This window comes from Harpia harpyja, chromosome 13 (assembly GCF_026419915.1).
Source record: "Harpia harpyja isolate bHarHar1 chromosome 13, bHarHar1 primary haplotype, whole genome shotgun sequence".
Classification (NCBI taxonomy): Eukaryota; Metazoa; Chordata; class Aves; order Accipitriformes; family Accipitridae; genus Harpia; species Harpia harpyja.
Genome location: NC_068952.1, coordinates 17,708,057 through 17,730,949, shown reverse-complemented (window position 1 = coordinate 17,730,949; position 22,893 = coordinate 17,708,057). Strand labels below are relative to the sequence as shown.

The 22,893-nt window shown below is 41.0% G+C and overlaps 1 protein-coding gene across 7 annotated transcripts in view; it reads right to left on the bottom strand.

The window, feature by feature from the left end:
• TTC7A (tetratricopeptide repeat domain 7A) overlaps nucleotides 1-22,893 on the bottom strand; it is a 184,818-nt gene that overhangs the window by 152,797 nt on the left and 9,128 nt on the right. For all 7 annotated transcript variants that reach the window (XM_052805960.1, XM_052805962.1, XM_052805963.1 and 4 more), the window contains 2 exons: nucleotides 8,833-8,963; nucleotides 7,025-7,146 (listed from right to left, as the gene is read on the bottom strand). In XM_052805960.1, coding sequence (XP_052661920.1) covers nucleotides 7,025-7,146; nucleotides 8,833-8,963 — 253 coding nt within the window. The remainder of the gene's footprint in view (nucleotides 1-7,024; nucleotides 7,147-8,832; nucleotides 8,964-22,893) is intronic.

Sequence of the window (22,893 nt, the reverse complement as noted above, 5' to 3'; positions counted from 1 at the left end):
ACTACCACTTCAGCTTATTCCAGGAGAATTTTCTGTGCAAATGAAACCTAGATTTCACAGTTTCACAGAGGGGAAGGAGAAAAAAAAAAAAAAAAAAAAAAAAAAGCAGCACCATACACCATAACAACCTTTTCTGTCAATCTGATTAAATTTTGAAGGTAAGCAGGATAGACTGCGCTTGTGCCCACTTTCATGTCCTGCAAACCTTCTTGCACCCCAGAATCAATGGCAAACATTTAAAGAAATAAAAGAAAGTAAGTATGGGGGGGGACGGACGGGACGCGCATATAAAATGTGATGTTTACCATGAATATTGGCTACATAAAATGCCACCCTAAAGCTTATGGTCACCAAGTCACAGAGTTCAAATGCATGTGGCCTTCCTTCTAATCAATACACATCTCAAAATTTTAAACTTTGAGGTAACCTGTAGGTTACCTCGTTGGGGGTAATCTACAGACAAGCAAAAAAGTAAGGCAAGAGCAAAAACACTGGAGACTTGCCCCTGTGGAAAAAGTCAGATACTGTCTTTCTTTTTTTCCTTCCACTTTCTTCTAAGTAAAAGATGTGCTTTGAATTTATCAAGGGAAAAAAGCTCAAGGAAGTTTAACCTCCTTAAACTGAGGAAAGCAATAAAGCACATGGTGATATTTATGCACATGAGTAGTCACACCCAATCCAACAGAATTGTTCACATGCTATTTATTACCAGATAGTCAAAAATCAATAAATTCCCCCATGTAAACAAAATGCACATGACCAACTGCTTTCCTCAGTTACTGAAAACTACTAGCATTTCCTGTGCTTCCTTGGGCTCCTTAAAAGGCTGGACAGAAGAGTTATGGTGTATAACAGTTCAACAACATTTTTGAAAATGTGTATGTTTAGATTTCTTGTTAGGATAATGGTATTTGTCTTAATAAAGTGCCAAAGAATGCCATTAACTAGCATCAGAAAGAAGATTAGTGACCACTTGCAAAGCCAATTAATTCCACATTTAGCACATACTTAAGAGATGAAAAACCTAGAGAATGTGCTAAGAAGAGACAGTTTTGTTCCCAGAAAACTGAAGCACCATTTCAGGCCATAAACCAAGCTAAGGTTTGTGGCAGAAACACCTTGCTCTGGAGGGAAGGGGAGAGGAAAAGGAAAGAATATTGACACACTGAAGTTAATGAAAGAATAAATGGCAAATTGCTGCCCAACTGCAAGTAGTCAGGGTTGAAACCATGAACCACATGACAAATGCCTAGGAATACCTTCAACAGAAGGTAGGAGTACAAAACGGGCAGCACAGGAGGAGCAGCCAGCATGCACCACCTCCCAGACATGTTCTTGTGAGTTCAGGTTCTCTCAGAGAGCACCTGCTCCATGCTCTGAGCTCTCAACTCTGAAACATGCAAAGCATCTGACAACAATACCAGTGCTACAGGACTGAGGATTTGGTTTGGCCACTTTTATATTTTGAACTTTATCGAACATTATTGAGCCATGACAGGAGACAGAACACACCTGCCAGAAGTCTGCAAACATACCTCACTACTGGAATTTGTCTTTCCACTCTACTGTTCCAAGCCAGAAGGCCATCTGAGCACATATTTCATTTTAAGCATATGAATTGCTCTATTCATAATGATAAGGAACTTACTGTTCTATTAATAGATGTCCATCATATACTAAACATGCACTTGAAGAGATTTTTTTAAGTTAGGACTTGAAGAAGTTAACAAAAACAAAAGTATGTATTTGAACAGAAATACATGTACGTATGTAAGTGGATAAGGATGCAAACATAAAGCCTCTGACAAGCCATGGTGAATCCATCTGATCTTGTCTAGATCAGAAAGTAAGCAATCTTGAGCCTCTGCAGGACTTGGATAGAAGACTGTCCAGAAATCCCAGGTACTGTTGGCTCAAGCCATGGCATCGTAAGTGAACATCAGATCATGTAAGTGAGTTGGAAGAGTCCATGGGCCCCTACTGCACTGCTAAGATGCCAGAAAAAGAAATGAGGAAGAACAGGAAGGGAAAAGCACATGGTCATTAAACTGCCTTAGTTTTAGGCACAAAAGTGGCAAGAGAGGCATTTAAAAAACACATGACAAAATGCAGTTTAGAATTCAATTATAGCTAATCTAATAAAGAGGAACACAGAAAATTATGGCCACAAACTGTGACAAAGACCACCTTGAGTCCAGTCAGTCCAGCTTGGCATGAAAATCTGTTTTGTTTGTACAAGTACACTGTTAATACAGGGTAATTATTTACCAGTCCATGAAGCAATCGTATCACATTTATGTCATATTGTTTGGTTAACACTACACAAAATTTTAAGATACAAGAAAATAAAGAAATACACTGTTTTCTATGCAAATTGCTAGGAAAAATATTGATAATGAACCAGAGCGGACCAGGGGTCCTTGCACAGAGGTCTGCAAAGACAGTCGCCCAACAACATGAGCACCAGAAGATCATGTTCTTATCCCCACTCATTAACTGTTAAAACAGTTAGCCGCTAACAGATGAAAAAGACCATCTTGAGATGACTACATGGCAGTTTGCGGAGCCACCTCTCCAGGCAAAAGAGATACCCGAAGCACACAAACAGCAGCAACACCATTGCCTCTGCCCAGCTCCTTTTGCATCTCACCCAGGTTTCTAAAAATTCATATGCTCTCCTTAAACAGCTGTTCATGCATATGCACAAAATGCACCTGAAGAAGCAAGCCTCAGATTCCTATGAATGAAGATATAAGACAAGTAACTACAACAAAGCACATTAGAGTTTCCTAATGGCAGCCTGTCTAACAGAAGTGGGGTGCTCAAAAAAAACTAATACAAAACAAAGGTTAGCACTTATCTAGATCCATCCAGTGGGCAGTAAGACTCACTCCCAAATTACCAGCTGCAGTGTCCTGGTGTCCTGGATAAGATGCTAGATTGTGAGGACTGAAGAGGACATAAATGACAAGAAAGCCCACATAAATTCCCCAGAAGAGACAAATAGTCCAGCAGAGACTGTCCTGCCTGCCTTTGTACATTAGATTCTACTGTAAAACAGCACATACATGAACTTACTCTTTCAAAGTGCCCTTGCAACAGAAGCCTACAAAATTTCAAAAAGGGAGCTGAGCACCCCAGAAAACTGCCAGGAGACTGACAGGAGAAGGGAAGAGAGAGAATTGTGTAAGCTTTCCCTATTAGGCATTTTCATCAGGGTTTTCCAAAGTAATTTAGGTCCTAACTTGATGGATCATAAGGAAATCTGATTTCTAATAAGTGCTTAATATTTATTTTTCAGAAATTCATTTTGTTCAAAAGTGTTCCATCTAGAGCTTCCAAAACCAACCACATCCTCTAGAAAGCTCTGACTTCTTGTCTTGCCTGTGAAACTCCACACATACTGCAAGTGCCATTAAGAGAGCAGCATATGTATAACCATTACTTCATACAGGTGATGCCTGTTTGCCCTAAGAAAATACTAACAGTATCTTGGCCAAAGCCCCCATAACAGTATAAAGTAGTAATAACTGTTCAATACTTTGAAAGGAAAGGCAGTAAGAAATGAGCCTAATCTTCACACATCCACATCAGAAAAAAACCCAAACAAAACCCAGTGCAGATGCTAACATGAAAGACAACTGGTTGCCTCCTACAGTATGACAGCATCTGCCTGCCTATATTCTGCATCCACAGCATCAACATTGCTCACTGGAAGAAAAAAAGAAAGCTTTCTTGGGATGCAACAGGGCAAACAACTGCAGGAAACACGTTTTCAACAACACAGTATTTTTAAGTAAACATCTTATTAAAAGCACCTGGGACTTCCACAGCTGCAAGACTTGCTGGTCCTTACAGCTGGCAGCTCAACATCTGAAAGGGAGACCAGACCTTTGTTTTGTACTGGTGCCTTCTTTCCACTGCATGAGAAAAGGGCAACCCTGACCATGCTCCAAGAGGAGCACACCTGTGCCTGCTAGCAGGAACAAAAGCATGACACCACCACTCTTATCCTTCAGCTATTCTGCCTGGTGAGACAAGAATAAAACACTTGCAATTTCTTTTGTACACATGTGCCACTGGGGAAGGACAACCCCCTGCCAGCCTGAGCATTCATCATCCAAGGCTTATTTCCTACCTGAACACGCTGGAAGCAATAAGGAGAATGTCCTGGTTTCAGCTGGGATAGAGTTAACTGTCTTCCTAGTAGCTGGTACAGTGCTATGTTTTGAGTTCAGAGCGAAGAATGTTGATAACACTGATGTTTTCAGTTGTTGCTCAGTAGTGTTTAGACTAATGTCAAGGATTTTTCAGCTTCTCATGCCCAGCCAGTGAGAAAGCTGGAGGGGCACAAGGAGTTGGCACAGGACACAGCCAGGGCACCTGACCCAAACTGGCCAACGGGGTATTCCATACCATGTGACGTCCCATCCAGTATAGAAACGGGGAAGTGGGGGGCAGGGATTCGCCGCTCGGGGGACTGGCTGGGTGTTGGTCGGCGGGTGGTGAGCAATTGCACTGCGTATCATTTGTACATTCCAATCCTTTCATTATTGCTGTTGTCATTTTATTAGTGTTATCATTATCATTATTAGTTTCTTCTTTTCTGTTCTATTAAACCGTTCTTATCTCAACCCACGGGTTTTGCTTCTTTTCCCAATTTTCTCCCCCATCCCACTGGGTGGGGGGGGAGTGAGTGAGCGGCTGCGTGGTGTTTAGTTGCTGGCTGGGGTTAAACCACGACAGAGAACAAAAGTGTTTCTTTGAGCTGTTCAATATCAGGTGGAGGAATTTATTATACACATGAAGCATCCTAAAAAGCTTGTTCCCACTTCCCTCCTCTTTCCTTAACACATCCTAATGCCGCTTACGCCCTCTCGTGGCAAAACCCACACATTAATACTTGCTGAGGGCACAGAGACAAGCTGCGGAGTCCCAGCGGGCTCCTTTCCCCCTCACCGGACCTTTCATTTCCCTGGCTGTTGTTTCTTACTTGCACTGGAGAAGGCGAGAAGCGCGTGGGTCTCTGCTCCCGTCCCAGCCACAGGAGCTCCATCGCACCGACTGGGATGCTTTTTCATCAGGAGACAGCTACAGTGAACATTTTGCTGCTATTGCAGGAATTCAGCTTATAATCAATGCACTGCTTAATTCACACATGTACTTTTATTCCAAATTGTTTTCCTGTAGGGTTTTTTGTGGGGGTTTTTTGTATGGTTTTTTGGTGTTGTGGTTTGGTTTTTTGGTGGTGGTTTTGGGGGTTTTTTTTGTTTGGTTTTTTTTAAGGCTGTCATTAAAATAACATGGGAAGGGAGCAAGCAGGGCCCACAGTAATACCTAAAACAACCCACTGGATAAATTCAGTCTTCATCAGTTCAGTGTAAAACATTGCTGAATAAAATGAACATGACTGAGTTTGATATTCCAAAGGTGCCTAGAAGACATCAGTGCCATATGTTCTAAATGAGATTTTATTTTATTAGATAGTTAATGAGCTTACTGGCAAGACCTGAGCTTTTTGTTCGCCATGAGAATGGCAAAAGGCTAGGAAAGCACACACTGTGCCCATGGCTGGTCAACAACCAACTCACCCGGGAAAACCATTTACCTGTTGCCTACTGCCAGGGTGATACTGAGACTTATAACTCCATACTTTCTTAACACATAAAATTATATTCACCTGACTAAAGGGGTCATTTCACAACATTTGGGCTTTGTGTATTTGTAAGCCTTTGGGTTAAACAAGGTTTACCTGAAGGCACCTCTCATGGATATGCTTACGAGTACAGGTTCACTGTACATGCAGGCTTTTAATGAAAGAATGCAGAACACAGAAGCTAGTCGAAGTTGCATTTAAAGTCATTCTTGGGGGATAAAAAACTAGCAAAAACGCCCTAAACAAGAAGCCATGCCTCTTCCAACAGAGTCAAAAAATGCTATCAATTTTCTACAGAAGAATTTGCTGGGATATTTTTTTTCTAATTTTCTTCCTTTCAATCTCCCCTCACTTTTTGCTTTCTTCTCCATTTTATTGAGCAGGAAAAGGAGGAGGAGTGAAGAAAATGAGAGAAAATATCTTTGACTGGGGGTGAAGGTAAAAAAACCCAGCCAAAATGAAATACTTTCAAAGATGGTTTGCTTAAAAAAAGTTTATAAAACTTTGACCAGCAATATTACACAGAGCAGTTAGAAATTCAGTATCTGATTCCTTAAGAAAAAATGGGATAATATAGTGCAAGAGCAGGACTAGGGAATGATGGATTCTTAAAAGTACTGTTTACACATGTTGAAAAGACACTCTCCCTACATGGCGATCTCTCTGTCAGCTAAAACAGAGTTGACCATGTTTTGAATATGTGGCCTGGTTTAGGGAACAGAGTGCCCTCACCAATTGCCTTTGGAAGTGGGCATTAACAATGTCTCTTTTATTGTTCTTGAAAAGGTTTTCCTCAGGTGAAATTCACTGTAGGCTTGCAGATACCAACTCCTCTTGCCCTTCCAAGGTTCACTGGGAGCTGTATTTCAGAGGCATAATAAATACCCTGGAGCAGCCCTGTTCCCACATGCATTCTCTCTAGTAAAAACACACAGATTTGGGGTATTGATTGGGACATTTAAGACCTTAAATAAACAAACAAACAAACAAATGAAAGAAACTACCCTTAAGACTTCACTGAGCTCTAAACCAGGCCCTGTAGCTGAACATTTTAAAAGCACACAGCAGTGTAAATTCTACTCTCTCTTTACAGTCAAACTCCCCTCATCTCCACTGGGAACAGAGCTGAGTCAAGACAACAAAATTGTTCTACTCCACCCTACTTGTGGGTCTGGAAAAAGGAGGCTTAGGACTCTTAAGAGAGACAGAGAGACACAAATAGGAGGGAAGGACGGACACTGAGGGGACTTGAGGTGAGCCAGCAGCAAAAAAGTCAGAACAGAACATATACAAAGAAATAAGCCTTCATCTGTTCTGAGACAAAACATGCAACATTATCTATTTTTATTAACATCTGCATCCACCTACCCCTTCTTTAAATGAGTCACGTAGGCACTCTGTAGAGCTGCTTCCAGGAAGTAGGAAAGTTCAAACCCAGAGTAAGTCACGTTGCTGCCCTTGATACTCCTTGAATGTGTGTTGTTTAAGGTCTGTGAGGGGAGTAAAGAAGTATCTGGGATTACAGACAACTGGCTGAACTAGCCAGTTCCTCATGAGCCAGAGACATCTCCAACAATAAAATGTTAGCTTCGGCCATCAGATTCCTCCTCAGACTACCTGAACACTTACCTTCATTAGGTATTCAAAACCCCCTCAAAGTCAACTTTAAAATAAACTATACAGTGACTTCCATGAAATATTCTGCATCCAATATGAGTTTTGAAACACCATCCCTTATTACTTTCCAACCTTTAATAAAGTAAGTAGAAAGCTACACATTAATACCCAGGGCTTCAGAAGTACTACTCCAACCACGGAGGTCCAGTGTCTTGCCCAGAAATATTAATGCAATGTTTGAGTAGGTATGTCTAGCTTAACATAACATAGATATTTATTAAGAGTTAGTAAGCTATCAGGAGTCCTGATGAAAAAATCTTAACATTTCCTCTGTTTCTCCTATCAAACCCTTCTTGCTTTTGCTTCCTTACTAGTAACAAACAGCTTTCACTGCTGAAAGTTGCCCTGTGTGGATTCCAAAGCAGGGTTTTAAATCCAGGACTGGAGAAGGCCTATGGACTTTTAGTACATCTAACAGTAATCCTGCATCCTTGTCTCTATGTCCAGAAGGTGAATGAATTACTGTTCAAACTCTTTTGACTTCTTTGCAGACAAAAGCTGTTAGCAAAAACATTTACAGTGCCCGGTACTGGCAGGAACTCGTCCTTCCACAATGGAAGGACAGTACTTAATTTTAAATAAAAAAGCCATTCAGTTTTTTCCTACAAAGAAATAGACCAGACAACTTGTTAGCTGGCTTTCTTCATGAATTTTTATATATGTACTAAGCTCATTTTTTCTTGTTTTAATGCAATTAAAAACAAAACCTGGAACAGGAACACACCTTTGCTGCTGAGAAGCGCAGAAATATCTGGTCAGAAGGTCAAAAGCCGTTAAGTTACAGAAGAACATGTACTGCCATGAGTGCTGCTGGTGTCAAGCATAATGTGTGGCAAAGGAAGGGCATGGAAGCGCATGGTGTGCCCTGTTAAACTCAGCTAGGCAAAGTTACAGAGACTACTAAGCATGTGCCCAGCAAATCAGTGGCACGTATTACAGCTCAGTGGAGGGCTCACAGTACTCATCTTGCTCGGCATCCTAGCCAACCACTGACTAAGCAGTTACTTGCTAACTAATGATCTAGGTTCCTCCAGTTTCACTTGGAGAAGGTGAAGCACTAGCAATTAAATTGCTATGGCTGACCCAAAAAAGGTTGCTTTCAGCTCGTTAGGGATCTCAATATCCACTACTGTGTATCATTTACACAGCAAATATGTAAAATGTCTTGAGTTTCTTCACGCTGGCACTTGCTATGCAAAGCTTGTAGTCCCTCTTTAGTAAGAGCTAAGCTTGAGATACCACCTGAGCATATCTGAAGTATTCAGTGCTTTACCACAGGCAAAACTGGTTTTCAGACCTCATTCTCAGAGGAAACAGGCAGAGACCAGATAAATTGCTGTTTTGCAACTGCTTATACTGAGACATCTCACTCCTTCCAACTTGTTCTCATACTCCTTATTGTCTATGATCACTTGGCATTTCCCCATCATTTTTGCTGTCAAAACCCTGGAAATTCCACCCAGGCCCCCAGGTAACACCCTGAGCACATTTCTTCTTACCTTTTCAAGCTCCTGCAAGTACACCTGGGCAATGACACATGCTGTCTCAAAACAAGCCATGACTTCCTCCTCTCTTTCACACAGTCGAGCACGTGAAGCAATTGAGTTGGTTGAGCGCTCCAGTGACAGACCTGCAAAATGGCAACACCTTTAACTGGAGCCCACCAACAGCAGTATGGCCGTATTATTCCTTCATTTACCATCTGACAGGAAAGTTTTTCCATAGGTGGGTTTCTCCCTTGTTTTAGTGACTTTCAGTAAAAGACCCCCAGAAAAATATAATTCCTACGCATGCAAGGCATTTTTGTCATGCTGCTCTAACCCACACTGCCACTGCACGCTTCTACAGCGCCTTTCAAACACTTTATGAAGAAAGGACATACAATCCCTCTGGTAGGGATGAGCAAGCAGAGAAATTAAGGCCTGTATTTCAAAGACGGCTATAGATTTTGGGTGCTTCAACACAAGTGTTGTTTCAGAAACACCTTGGCACTGGATTTGATAATTTCTAAGCATCCACTATTCCAAGTGAAGCTTTCAATAAGCAGCAGTTTTGAGGGGGAAAAGAAAAAAAAATACCAAAACAAAGTTGGAAAATCTGAGGCCTCTCTTGGAAAATCTGAGCACATGCAAATTGCACATAGACACACAACAAGCTCTTGGCAAGGCACAAGAGACTCTTAACCACAAGATCACCCTCTTTTCCAAAGAAAGGAAAAAACCCTGGGTTTTGTGCTACTAAAACTCTTTTCTTGTATCATCATCCAACCCCACTTACAAACAAAGAGCTCGTTAATTGAAGACCCACAGCTATTGTCCCTACATGAAAAACTTTTATCACATCCTTGTCTGGCATCACACTATGACATCCTTTACATCTCTAAATCTATTTGGAGAGGTTACACATCCACACACCAATTTTACTCTGATCATTGTAGGTTCTTATGACACACTGGATCTCTACAATACACCACTGCTTGGAAACTCAGGTCTTTACACCAAATACAACTGCACTGGTGCCCCGTAGCCTAATATGGGTCGTAAAAAGTTCAGCACATGCTTCCCAATAAATTTTATATATAACAACACTCCCTAATACCAATGAAAAATGTGTACCATGTAACACAAAATCCTAGTGTTCCTGACCCAGATCCACAGAGGTGACGAAAGAAGAAAGAGTTCAGCTGTCTGGACAGCCTTTCCAAGGAAGCTATTTAGACAGCTGCAGCATACGGCAAAAGATTCTGCTCCACCTGAGGAGCCACTGTGTGTACCAGGAGCCACACTTTCCTGGGTCCCCGCAATCCCGGGAGGCCCAGCACTACAGCACAGCTCATTTCAGGAGTCTGACAACAAGCTGCAGTGAGGCAGCAACGGGGAGCCAGGTTTCGCCATGATCAACAACGCATATGAACACTCATGCTAGAGGAGCCTGAGGTTCCTAGGCAGTCTTAGCTTTGTTTACTTCTCATGTTCAACATTTCTGTTTTGTCCCCTTGGTTACTCTGCTAGGAGTTTCCCTATCTCATGTCTTAGATTTGAGCCAGACGTGAGCAGTTAGTTCAGTGCATTGAGAAGAGAAGATGCCCCACTGGTGCAAGCTCGGGAGGTGGCTCCCCACTCCTTCTGCCTTCTCCCAAGTCAGAAGTGCATGGCATGTTCCCTCAAGGACCTGTATCTTGGAGGAACACACATTAGTACCTTTCACCCTTGAAAATCCTGACCAGAGTAGAGCAGGGGGAGTGGACTTACTTCAAACTGCCAGTGTGTAACTGTTTACTTCAAACTGCCAGGGATAACGATCATTTTGGTGCTTTTAACTAATGCTCATTTTGTGTTCTCTCCTTTCTACTGACATACACATTGTACAGCATCCAACATATAACAGATTTTGTATTCTAGTCCATCTATGAAGTCTCTGGCTTTATATCATGGTTTGCTTTCCTATTATTTCAAAACTTCTATTTCGAAGGGGAAAAGAGGATGTTAACTCTCTATACAGAAAAAGAAAACATCCAGTGCTGAAGCTAGAACAATCAGCCTACAAATATTCCTCTTAGATCTGTCTCAGTTTTACCTACCTCTGAATTTCTAGTCATTCCCCTTACTTGAAAGTAAAATTTAAGAAGTGTTTCATTTCAGAGTCACCATCCCCTTAAGTGCAAAGTGGGGCTGAGGGCCCTGAAAGAAATCCAGTACAATCCACTGACATTCATACACATGCAGCATTTAATCAAACTGCAAGAGCCATCCTAGCACAGTCTGTATGGGGGTGGTTATCGTGGGAGATGTCACACAGAGACAACAGGCTGATAAAAAAACATTTACATACATGCTACAGCCCACTGCAAGGAGCTACCATCTCTAAGCTCTGTCATGTGAGAGGAAAGCAAGCAGCCTTTACCAGCATCAAGTACTGACAACAAATGTACCCATCCATGCAGTCAGAAAAACAGAGCTAGGGTTGATCAGAGACAGGGGAACGAATTAACATCTCCAGAAAGGTTTCTTGCCACATTAAGTACAGAGCAATATACAGTGTATTAAAACAGATACTATGCTACATTGCACACATTTTTCTACTTGTAAAGGGCAAGAAGGAAAAATGACCCATGTGATGTGACATTAGTCATGGTTCTTTCTAATACCATATGCACTGACCTGATGTCATCAGAGTATAAAATCTTCTACAGAATCTGAACAGGGCTATTCTTCCCTATCACAGAAATGCAATGAAAAGAAAAATTAGAGCAAACAAACTGCAAATCCAATAGACAAAGTGAAGAACAGAAGAATAACAACAAAAGTTTCCTGCTCTTGCAGCCACCAACTCAGTCCTCACAGTGTAAAGCCCCAACAATTACAGAATTGCTCAAGGTGCAGTTGGACAAGACTTTTTACAAGCCATCCAGTCCGAGAGCACAAATTCCACTAACTCTTCTCCATCCCCCAGTTATCAGCACAGAAAACACTTTGCAGCACAACATACATTTTAAATTCAGCTCAGTTCCCAAGAAGTGTCAGAGAGCCACAAAAGCACATGCTACTTCCACACTGGATTTAGCAAGAGAAGTGTAGCTCTTGCTAAGACAGAATTAGCTTCTGGGTAAAGCATAAAGCCATATGCTTTCTTGGTAGCTGGTTAAGGTAAAGGGACTTGGGTATTTTTTACAACCAGTCATGGTAAGATAATACCAACTTATAACTTATCTATGCTAAGATTTTTCTAATATGAATCGGGTGCCCACATTTAAATATATAAATACATATATACCATAAGAAAGTTTTATACAGTGAAAATACAGATTTCTAATAGAGTTTGGCCCAAGCTCAAGATTTAAAGAGAGACATGCTTCCAGATTATCCTTTTTAAAAGAACAAACTCTTCCTACCCACTTCAGAGGCAGTAACTTTCTATGTATAGAAACACTGCTTTTCTTTCCTGCATAAAGATAAGGCTTCCATTCATCTCTAGTTCTCCCAAAGATTCATCTCTAGCTCTTGATGTCTCTATAATCTTTGCCCCTTCTTGTCCCCTTCTAAAGCTATTCTGCATTTATGTCAGAAAAAACCCAAACCCATAAGGTTTGTAAGAGGCATCACTGAACTGATTTCTTCCTAAAGCTGAAATGCACTGCTCTCATTTATGGAAACCTGAAAGGGGAGACTTTATGAGGGTTTATTTCCACTTTCATCTCACTCAGTCCTTGTCAAGGGAAGACATCATATCATGTAGCTCCCATGCTCTGAGGTGATGTTATTACCAGAACTGGAACATACATGTGCACATGGACATACAGTATCAGATTCTCAGCAACATAAATATGAAAATTCATGCTGGTAGGGATCCCAAGAGGTCAATCTTTCTGCTCAAAGCAGCGCCAGCTCAGGGCGTTACCCAGCCTGGTCTTGAAAGCCTCAGCGCATAGATGGAGACTGCACAATTGCTAGGGAGAAGAGGAGGCCAAGGTGGCTTTCTTCTTTTCCTCCAGTTCATAAACTAGTTCATCAAACAGCAGCATTCCTCCTTCTGAGTAGGAGGACTATACCAATCTACTCACAGGTTCTTTTCATTTTCCTTTTTACACAGACTTCCAGCCTCCTGTATTTGGATGAATTTACACAACTGAGGAATGGTGGGTTCATGGTGCAAGAATTCAGGGTCAGCAGCAGCACACCACTTTTACCAACAGTGTTAGCCTGCAGCTGCTAAAACCCCATAGCCCAGGAGCATCAGAGCTACCTGGCAATCTAAGGAAGGATCAAAGAAACACAACACCACATAGAGCATGAAGCTTACCTCTTGTGTTGTGTCCTAGTGCTACACTTGTGTTGAACACAGCTATGGCAACTTGAAAGAAAAGACAGCTTAGGGTGGAACTTGCATGCCTGCCAACTGCATCAGCACCAGTCTGCAGAGCAAGGTTACAGAACGTATGCTCCTGGGCCACACATAAAGGCCATCCTGGCCAGAAGCCAGTATGCTGCCAAGCTAAGTGCATGCAATAGTTCTACTCCACCTACAGGAAGGTAAGTAATTTATCTTGAGGTAAGCCAGATGTGAACATATTGCATGGCAACTACTGCAGGGAAACTAGTTGTGTGCATGTTTTCACTCTGTGGCGAATGCCAGGTCATTCTGGGTAGCCGTCCCCAAGGGGAGGGTGCACTTCACTTCTAGCATGCAGCTTTCAGCCTAGTTCAGAAGCGTGGCTCTAGAAAATCAATTAGCATTGAAATAAGACTATTTTTAAGACTAGCTCTTCAAACATATACACATGCATGCTGACTAATCAAAGTTCAGCAGAATACTAAACAGTTTTCGAAGACAAAATTTAAAAGCACAACCAAACCATTTTAGAGATGGCATTATGACCAGCCTGCCCTGCCTGCTAAGGTTTGAACTTAAGAGCACAGCGCTCAATCAAACTATTATATTACAGTGTCTTGGAAAGCAAAACAGCCCGAACCTTAACAAGCCAAAGCAGCAGTTGGGATTAGGTTGACATAGGCAAGACTCAGCACTATGCATCATTTCTGCCACTATTCACAGCAGTTCAAATAATTCACATCATGGGTCTCGACACTCATCTCCCCAGCAATTAAGCTACGATTTTTCAGGATTTATTTGCAATGCAAATAGATAAAGAGCAGGAAGAAAGGCCTAGAAGCCCTTGGTTTTGAACACATTCATTCATACATACTGCAACTCATGAAAGGTGGGGAGGAGGAGAGAAGTTTTGTTTTGCAAGAAAGCTGCACAAACTTCTTTCACCATTGCTTCCTATTATACAGAATTATTGTATATTCATAGCAATCCATTATAATCTTGAGGTATTTTTCATGTAAGTCTCAAAGGTAGAAAGGCAGAAAATTCCAGTAACCCTAAATAAAGTTATCTGAAGACCTTTTTGTCCATAAGCTGGGAATGAAGGCTGAAAATTTAAGTAACCTGTGCAAGGCTGCTTAGTTGCATCAAAGCAGAACTCAAGACCCCTACTCCCAGCCTTCCCACTAGATGCAATAAACCAACGCTAACAATGTTACTCCCAACTATTTTGAAATTAAGAACTCTATCTGGTTAGCCTTGTAATTACACCTAAAGCTGGCTGTTAAAACTAGGACAGCTTTTTGATTGAGTGGCTGTCAAGCCAGAAGGGAGCAAGCACTCCCCTGAGATGGAACCTCAGTCACCTACCCCTGATCAATGCCATGCAGGCTCTGCATCACACTGCATATATTACTGCCTAGCAGAAATCATCAGCCTTAATCCAAAGATGCTTATTTTTCTGAGCATATCAAGACCTGCTGCCTATCAGCTGGCTGCTCTTAAGCTTCATGGCAGACCTTTGAACCTTAGCTTTAACCTGTAATAGTGGTCTCCAAACTTTTTTGATCACCCACCCCTATGAGTAAAAAAAAATAATTATTGAGCATGCACACTCAACATACGTATATAATTATATACACACACTGCTTTACAATGTCTTTATTTTATATTTATGTGTTTATTTTTTAAAAAATACCTGCTAAGTAGCATGCTACTGACAGCCACCTATCATCACAGAAAAGGCCTGCAAATTCAGAACACTTAACTTTTTGTAAAAGCAAAAAGGCACAATTCGTCTAAGTTTGACAGCTCTTTTAAGCATTTTGCCATGAGACAACCAGTGAGCTTTGGTGTGCTACAAAAGATTTTCATGGCCACTCCCCATCTCATTAAAAAGTATTGTAAAGATTCTATTTAAAAGTCTTGTGTTTACAGTTAACCCCATTGACGACATCCTACAGCACTTTGTGCAGTTCTGGGTCCTCCTTTGCTGCCAAGTATTTTTTAGTCTATTTCATTATTGAACCAGAATCTAGCAAACTCCTTAAGCTGAGACATCTTAGAAACATTTGTACTTTTGTGCAACTGTATAGCAAACCTCCCACACTGCGTAATTTATTCTAATACTTGTTTCTTCAAGTCTTTGGCAATGTCTTCTATGTATCTTCCAAAGGAATGCATTTTAGTTTGTTGCCACATTGTTTTCTGTGTATCATTTCAGCCGTTTTGCCATGGCAGGAAGAACAAGTGTTTCCCCAATGGTATGTGTTTTTTCACCTCTTGCTCTCATGTATGAAACCTCAGAGGCTTCTAAAAATTTAAGTTTAATGAAATTTTTTGAAGTACTGAATTGAGTATCATTGGACTTTAAACATCACTGATGAGATCTGATTAGTCTGCCATTGCTTTTACCTGATGAAGAGCTCATGCTAGGAGTAGTGTTAGCTCTGCCATTTTCTTACTGTTCACTTGTGCTCATGCTATTAGTATTACCTGCAATCCACAGTTTCTTTGAGGGAATCTTTAAGCTACTTGTCTATTTCATGAGGGTTAGTTTAGTTAAAACTAGATAATATAATACATAAATCCACTTAACCAGGCACACGAGAACTGCAATACACTGGCAGTGAACAAAAAAGTAAGGGTGCCCCTGTGAACCCCTCTGCTGTGTGGAACACCCACTCTTTTGCAAGACACTTCATGGGCTGTATGTGACATGGGACCCTCTGACATACAAACTGAGGGAGGGCACCACTGTCAATCCAATACATTAGTAAAGCTTAATTTAAAAATTTTTTTTAAGAAAAAATAAATATAAATAAAAGTTCTAATATTTCTCTCCTGCACCCCAGTGGATCATCTTACATACCCCTTGGGACACACGCACCCCACTTTGGGGACCACTGTTATAAATGTCTTAATTGTCCTGGTACAGGAGGCCACCTCCATTCCATAACATATCTGATAGCAGTTAAGGAGACATCTTTGCTGGAGTGATGCTCTGGGGCACAGCAAACACAGGGGAGAACAGCAATCTCTTACAGCCCCACATCTAAAGGACTTTGTCTACACCATCCACATCCATAAACTTTCACGGCATGCTGCAAGAATTAATTTTTTTTCCCTGGTCTAAATACAACAGGCAGAAGCAGAAGAGAAAAAATGAAAAGTGGATGGGGCACAAGGGAGAGAGATGGTGCTGATAACCACGTATTTGGATCTATTCAGCTTGAGCTCATCTGCATCACAGCTAGGCAGCATCACCAGCAGTGATGCAGTCACAGTCACTGAACCAGACTACCCAACTTTCATGTGTACTTTGGGAGCAGGAGGGAGAAAAGGGGAAGGTAATTCTGATTTTACTATGCTGATTCATATCAAGAACTCAAGCCAATTCTACTTCAAATTTGTTAGAACCATCATTGCCTGCGAGGACTAACAGGATTGTTGCCCTGTCACTTAAAAGATGGTCAAAGACATTCAGACCGTACTCAAGGGTATACCAGTACATGGAAATCTTCCCATAGCCACTGGACACATATCATGCTACACAACACAGCCCCAGCATGCGGACAGCATTGTAGCCATCTAAAAGCTACCTCTAGCTTAGGCCATCTGAGAGTCCATTTGTATGTTTTTTCTTTTAGTGAAAATAAGTGTAGCATGTTGTCTCATGTTACCACACAAACATTGTGTGTTCCTTGTTCCGTCTCCTCAGAAAAGCATGTGCAAATATTCTTGTATCTCCTGGTGCTGCTGACCCCACAGCTTTAGAGAACTAAATCATAGTGCAGAAGGTAGAGAAGGTTTTGTGTGTGTGTGCAACCAGCACCTGGAATTGCATGTGGAGAAGGGAGTGGAAGACTACCAAAACTTTACCATCACAGAAACCAAATCACATTAACAAAAGGAACAAGAAGTTATTTTCTTTTTCTACTTTCCAAATTTCAGTTATTTGCATTTAGTGGCCTGCAGCTAACTCTCCTCAGAAGTCTAAAGTCACACCCATGCTGCATTTGTGCATAGCAGATTGTGCTAAACAAACTACTTCTAAAATGCAAACAGAACGAAAAGTTCTCTTCCACATCCAAGCTGGAAAGCAGCGGCACCGACGCACATAATTCACGAACATGCAACAGCTTCAAAGTCATCACTGTCACAACATGAGAGCGACTCCAAACTCTTAAATTTCTATTCTAAAAACCCAAATAAGACATACTAATACCAGGCCCTTTGTAGATGCTGATGTCTTGATAAAACTGGGGCTTTTGCCTATCAGCTACTCTGATGCCAACATCAATAAACAGCATGCTTCCTGTCAAGCTGTCAGAATTGTGAAAACTAGCACTTTGCAGTGTACACTAGGTATAGAACAAAGTCTCTCTCTCTCTCTGATGTGGATTAACATTTAAAAGATGCAGCCTTTATAAAGCAAAAGTGAAAACAACTTCCGCCAACAAAATGCCTTACCCTCAGTTACTCAGTTCTTAATGTCATATTGCATCATATATCCTTGTGGCTGGGACTCAGTTTTTCTAATGGCCAGGCAAGAAAACGAGTTTTATTATTTAGGCTCTGTTTAAAGGAACCCATCTCCCCACAGATCTCAATGCACAGAGAGATGAATCTCACCCCTTCTTAGTCATCAGAGAAGGACTCCAACAACGGAATTTGTACCCTGCCCCTGACAGATCCTTTATTTAAAAAAAAAAAAAAAAAAAAAAAGCAAAGAAATTTTTTCTTCCATTGCAGTTCTACTTAGTCACAGCAGCAGCTGAAAATACTGATGAAAGTAACCTCACTGAGTAGCTGCTAGTAGAAGAAACAGCAGTTAAGGAATAGGAGACTATTGCAAGCCAATATATCATATCAAAAGCAACATATAGGTTAACACAGCTGCATACTGCCAAGTGTCAATCATACTTATGATGCCCATTATCACCCAAGAGCAACATATTTGTACGAAAAAAGTGTAAGCAAAGTTTTAGATAATTTTTCCCTCAACTGTCACCCAAGCCTATGCTTTTCTCTTAACTTTGTGCCCAGTATAATTCTGGCTCTTCAGGACCAACAAACTTTCCTAAAGACTACAAGGAATGCTGGTGGTGTCTTTAGGAAAGTCTTATCTGCCCTCCTAAACACTACAAGGAATTCAAGCACCTCAACCAGCATTGTTGCTTCCAAGGTAGGAAGTTCCAGACAGTAGTGAATTGGGACCCCAGGGAAGTCGGCAAACTTTAAAATAACAACCCTCCTGGTTTAAACAGCATGATTAGAGTAAAGAAGATTTAAACTCTCAAGAAAAGCCTACAGGAAGCATGCCATAATGTCAACAGTGCCTAAACAACATCATAATCGACACTGAAACTAACAGGGAGAGGTAGGGAAAGAATTCAGGCTCTTAGGATTTTCCCTGCCCCTTACAACCTACCGCCTATTTCTGCTAAATGGGTACACTATAGCACATTGCCTCCATGTCAGTCAGCAGTAGCAAAGCAGGCAGGATGAAAACTCAGCTTTTTATGGGAGAGTCGGTTGTGCTGGGAGGAGGGGAGGAAGAGCTGAGTTCCCTCTTTTTTTACCACTAGCAGATCTGGATATTTTCCTTGTAGTCATGTGGCTACTGAACAGTAATACAGAAATGGATCATCTTTATCTTGGCATGTGCAATTACAGCATGCTTTTACCTTCCCCCATTAGTGCCCAGAGAGGACATAAAGAACATTACTTATTTGAACATGGAAAAAATGCCATCAACCTTCCATTAATCCATTTCCTACACTTGTCTCAGTTGACAGGACAAGGTATGTCCATACATAGTAAGATCCACACACACTATCTCTTTCTAGGTATTACATCAAAGTTTTTCTTAGAGAACTTCAAGAACTCTTAAAAATCAGCCTGTAGAAAAGATCCCAAGCGTAAGAGTATGCATAACCACAGGGAGGGTTTTTTGGCATCCAAGAGGCAGAATAGCATTCCTAACACTCACCTGCAAAAAGGATAACACACCTTGCAAAATGTTATGCCCTCTGAGATGAGGAGCAGTCTCAGAAAATGCACATGTAGCCTGCTAACAGGTTTGTAAAACATGACCTGAATTAAAAATGCTTCCTGCAAAAAAAAGTTAGAAGTGTAAATTCATTTTCAAAATAAGATTACAAAAGAAATTACGACCCTGCAAAGCTACATAATGTTTCCAAACTCAGTTATCTGTACTTGGAATTGTTCAAACTACTGGCACTCAAAATCATTCCACACAGTCTGTATTCCAGTACACTCAACAGTTTTGGTATTGACACCTCACTTACCAACAACTAAGTGGACAAAAATCTCATCCCAGAGAAGCTAACTGGAAACTCTGCTTTCAAAAGGACTCTATTTAAAAGTAAGGCTGTGTAAGTTAAGCCCATAACACACAATAATCCATTAACATTATTTGAATGGAATATATCCTTGCACTATGGTATCAGTAGCATTCAGTAAAAAAAATTGAACTGGAGAAGTTAGTGGCTTAGGAACTGAAATAAGAGTTTGATGAAGTACTGAAATGAGTCTTTAAAATAGAGGTGCTCTCTTCCAGGGAGAAAAAAAAAAAACCAAAACCAAAACCAAGAAAAAACCCACCTTTCTTTCTCCCTTTCAGTTCTCTCCACTAATTTAGTTCAATGATTAGCTTTTCAAAGCTGATGAACCAATAAAGCTTTGACTAAATAAAACCAAACAGGAAAGCTTATTTTTCCCATTTTAATCTACAAATTAAAAAAAATACACACATGACAACAAATTTACCAGTTTCAACACCTACCAGAAACATTGAGTTAAAACACTGTCTGTAGCAAATGAAATTCATTTGTTTAACTTAAAAGATTTTCTTAATCAAATTCTTTAGAGAGGAGGAAAAAGTAGATTTTTGCAATAAAGCTATCTTTAACTGTACATTTTATTCTAATTTCCAAACAAATGTAGCTGAATACAAATCTCACCTAGGAAATTAATCATTCTGTAGAAAACTGTATCAGAAAATGAATGACACACAAGCAAATGTCAAAATTAAAGACTCCATTGAGGTGTATGAACAAGTGGGTGATAATCCTCTGATTAGCTAGAATGAACAATTTTAATACCAGACTTATGTTTGCTGAATGCAAACCTACATGTTTTAAGAGTTCTGCAAACCAACAAAATAAAAAATTAATTAAGCAGCACAAGCACAAAGGAAGTTTAAAATACATTATTCAAGTTTTGAGGCTTCAGTTGGTCAATTTAAAATCATGACTACAACCAAACAGGTAGTTTTCAAACCAGCCAAGTAGAAGGTCAGGTTTTCTGTTTATTATCTCTGTGGGATATCACCATTTTCCTTTTAGGACACCACCATAACCTCCAAACAACCACCTCCAGCATTACAAACCCATGACAAAGATTTCACATGGGGAGAAAGCAGAACAATATACTTCCAAGCAATACTGACCACGTTATCATTAAAGTTTTAAAAGATACAACCATAAGAGAGGAACAGGAAAACATGTAAGCTCAGCAATTTGTCCTAAAAATTAACAAAACCCAAACCAAAACCCCCTAAAAACCCACAATGAGCTGGACTGAACCCAGAACCCTGGATGCACACTCGAGGCTGTTTATCAAGGTCAGGAAAAACCCTCACATGGTGGATTCAGGGTTTGGCTTTCAGCAATAGCATTCACAGCTCTTAGGAGGGCTCTAAAGACCAGTGGCTCAATCCAGCAGAGTTTGTCTCATGATCTTACATTTTTTCAGAAGTGTCACACTACAGATCTTAAACAACTTAAATGGGCTCAAGAACAAAATAAAAATTGCTCCAAGCCACTGAACTAACAGAGTCTCATTTCCTTGTACGTGTCACCTATGGTTGGACTTGTTATACCAAAACGCAGACTACGATCAAGGCTTCTTACACAGACACAGTATCACCTTATTCTCTTCCACATGGATTCTTCTAGACCTAAAAAGGCCGACCTTACAATGCAGCCCTTTGATATAATGGATCCCTTTTCTAAAGTGTTAAAAAAAAATTTTTAAAAACAAATTTACAAGGGATTCATTTCACCCATCTTTAGACACCCACAAACAAGTTAGTCCACAACCTCCTCTCACAGTTGCCAAAGAGGAGGCTGTATTGTACAATACCATGCACTTCATCCATGTCATACACCATTTGAAGAGGTGATTAATCACCCCAGAACTGCCAAATTCTGACTGTATAGAGAGTTCAGACTGGAGCTGCACAAATTAAACCCATCCTGAGCTCAATATGGCCAATAATAACACAAAAATTACTGCAGGATGAACTGGGAGAAAAGGATAAAAAAAGAGGCAGTGGGACTATTAAAGCTTTAACGTGCTAGAAAATCAGCTAGATACCATTTGCAATCCTATGTCATTGCTGCACAGATGTAGATAGCTACCTATCTCCAGACTACCCCACTCCAGGTGAAAGTAGTACAGTGCCTGGCCTGACAGCTGATCTGGTGAACACAGGGAGCTCCTCTGCACAGGGCTGCCTCACCTTGCAGCAGCTCTGATGCTACACATCCTGACTGCAAGCCAAAAACCTTCTCATTCATTACAAAGATAGGACCCACACGCCACATCAGCCCTGCCTGAGCTTTCATCACTCAGGCTGGCAACAGCCTCCCTCAGTTAACGCGGCTCTCAGCATGCTCTCACACAGCGCAGGAAAAAAGGCTGTGCAACAAACATTGCAACAACATAGGAGCCTTCCTACAAACTTGGAATTTAGGTATGCTGAAACCCTGACTAGAACTATACTGTGCTTTGCAAAGGTTAGGTTGTGACCTACCCTACTACCAGGAATATTTATCCACTGGTAGCAGAGATCTCTGCAGGGTTTCTGCAGCAAGCACAGACAGAGGGAAAACAATGGGCTCTGGCAGTTACACATGTTGTTCCAAAGTCTTTTTTACTTGCTTGTTTCAAATGGACAACACCAGGTAACAAAGCCACAACATGTCCCAAGTGAATCAGAAGCAAAATAAGAGCTAGTTTGCTTACTCAGTACTGTTTTATGCAACAGACAGAACTGCTTGCATCATTGTGAACTAAGCAGAGGTTTTAAGGAGGAATTAACTTCACAGAGGATGGGGAGGAAGGAGACAAGTACAGACCAACCACCTATTAACTAACCATTGAGGTTAGTCATAGTGAAAAATCAAACTGTTGTCAGAGCTCCACTCACAGTGTCCACATAACTTCTCTCCTCACAATGCAGGGATTTAGAAACAGGACAAGCAGAAGCAGCCAGTTGAGAATCATAGAATCACAGAACCATTTAGGTTGGAAAAGACCTTCAAGATCATCAAGTCCAACCATCATCCATGCCCACTAAACCATGTCCTGAAGTGCCTTGTCTACATGCTTTTTGAATACCTCCAGGGATGGTGAATCAACCACTTCCCTGGGCAGCCTGTTCCAATACCTGACAACCCTTTCAGTAAAGAAATTTTTCCTAATATCCAACCTAAACCTCCCTTGCTGCAACTTGAGGCCATTTCCTCTTGTCCTATCTCCAGCCACCTGACAGAAGAGACCAGCACCCACCTCACTACAACCCCCTTTCAGGTAGTTGTAGAGAGCGATAAGGTCTCCCCTCAGCCTCCTTTTCTCCAGACTAAACAACCCCAGATCCCTCAGCCGCTCCTCATAAGACTTGTGCTCCAGGCCCCTCACCA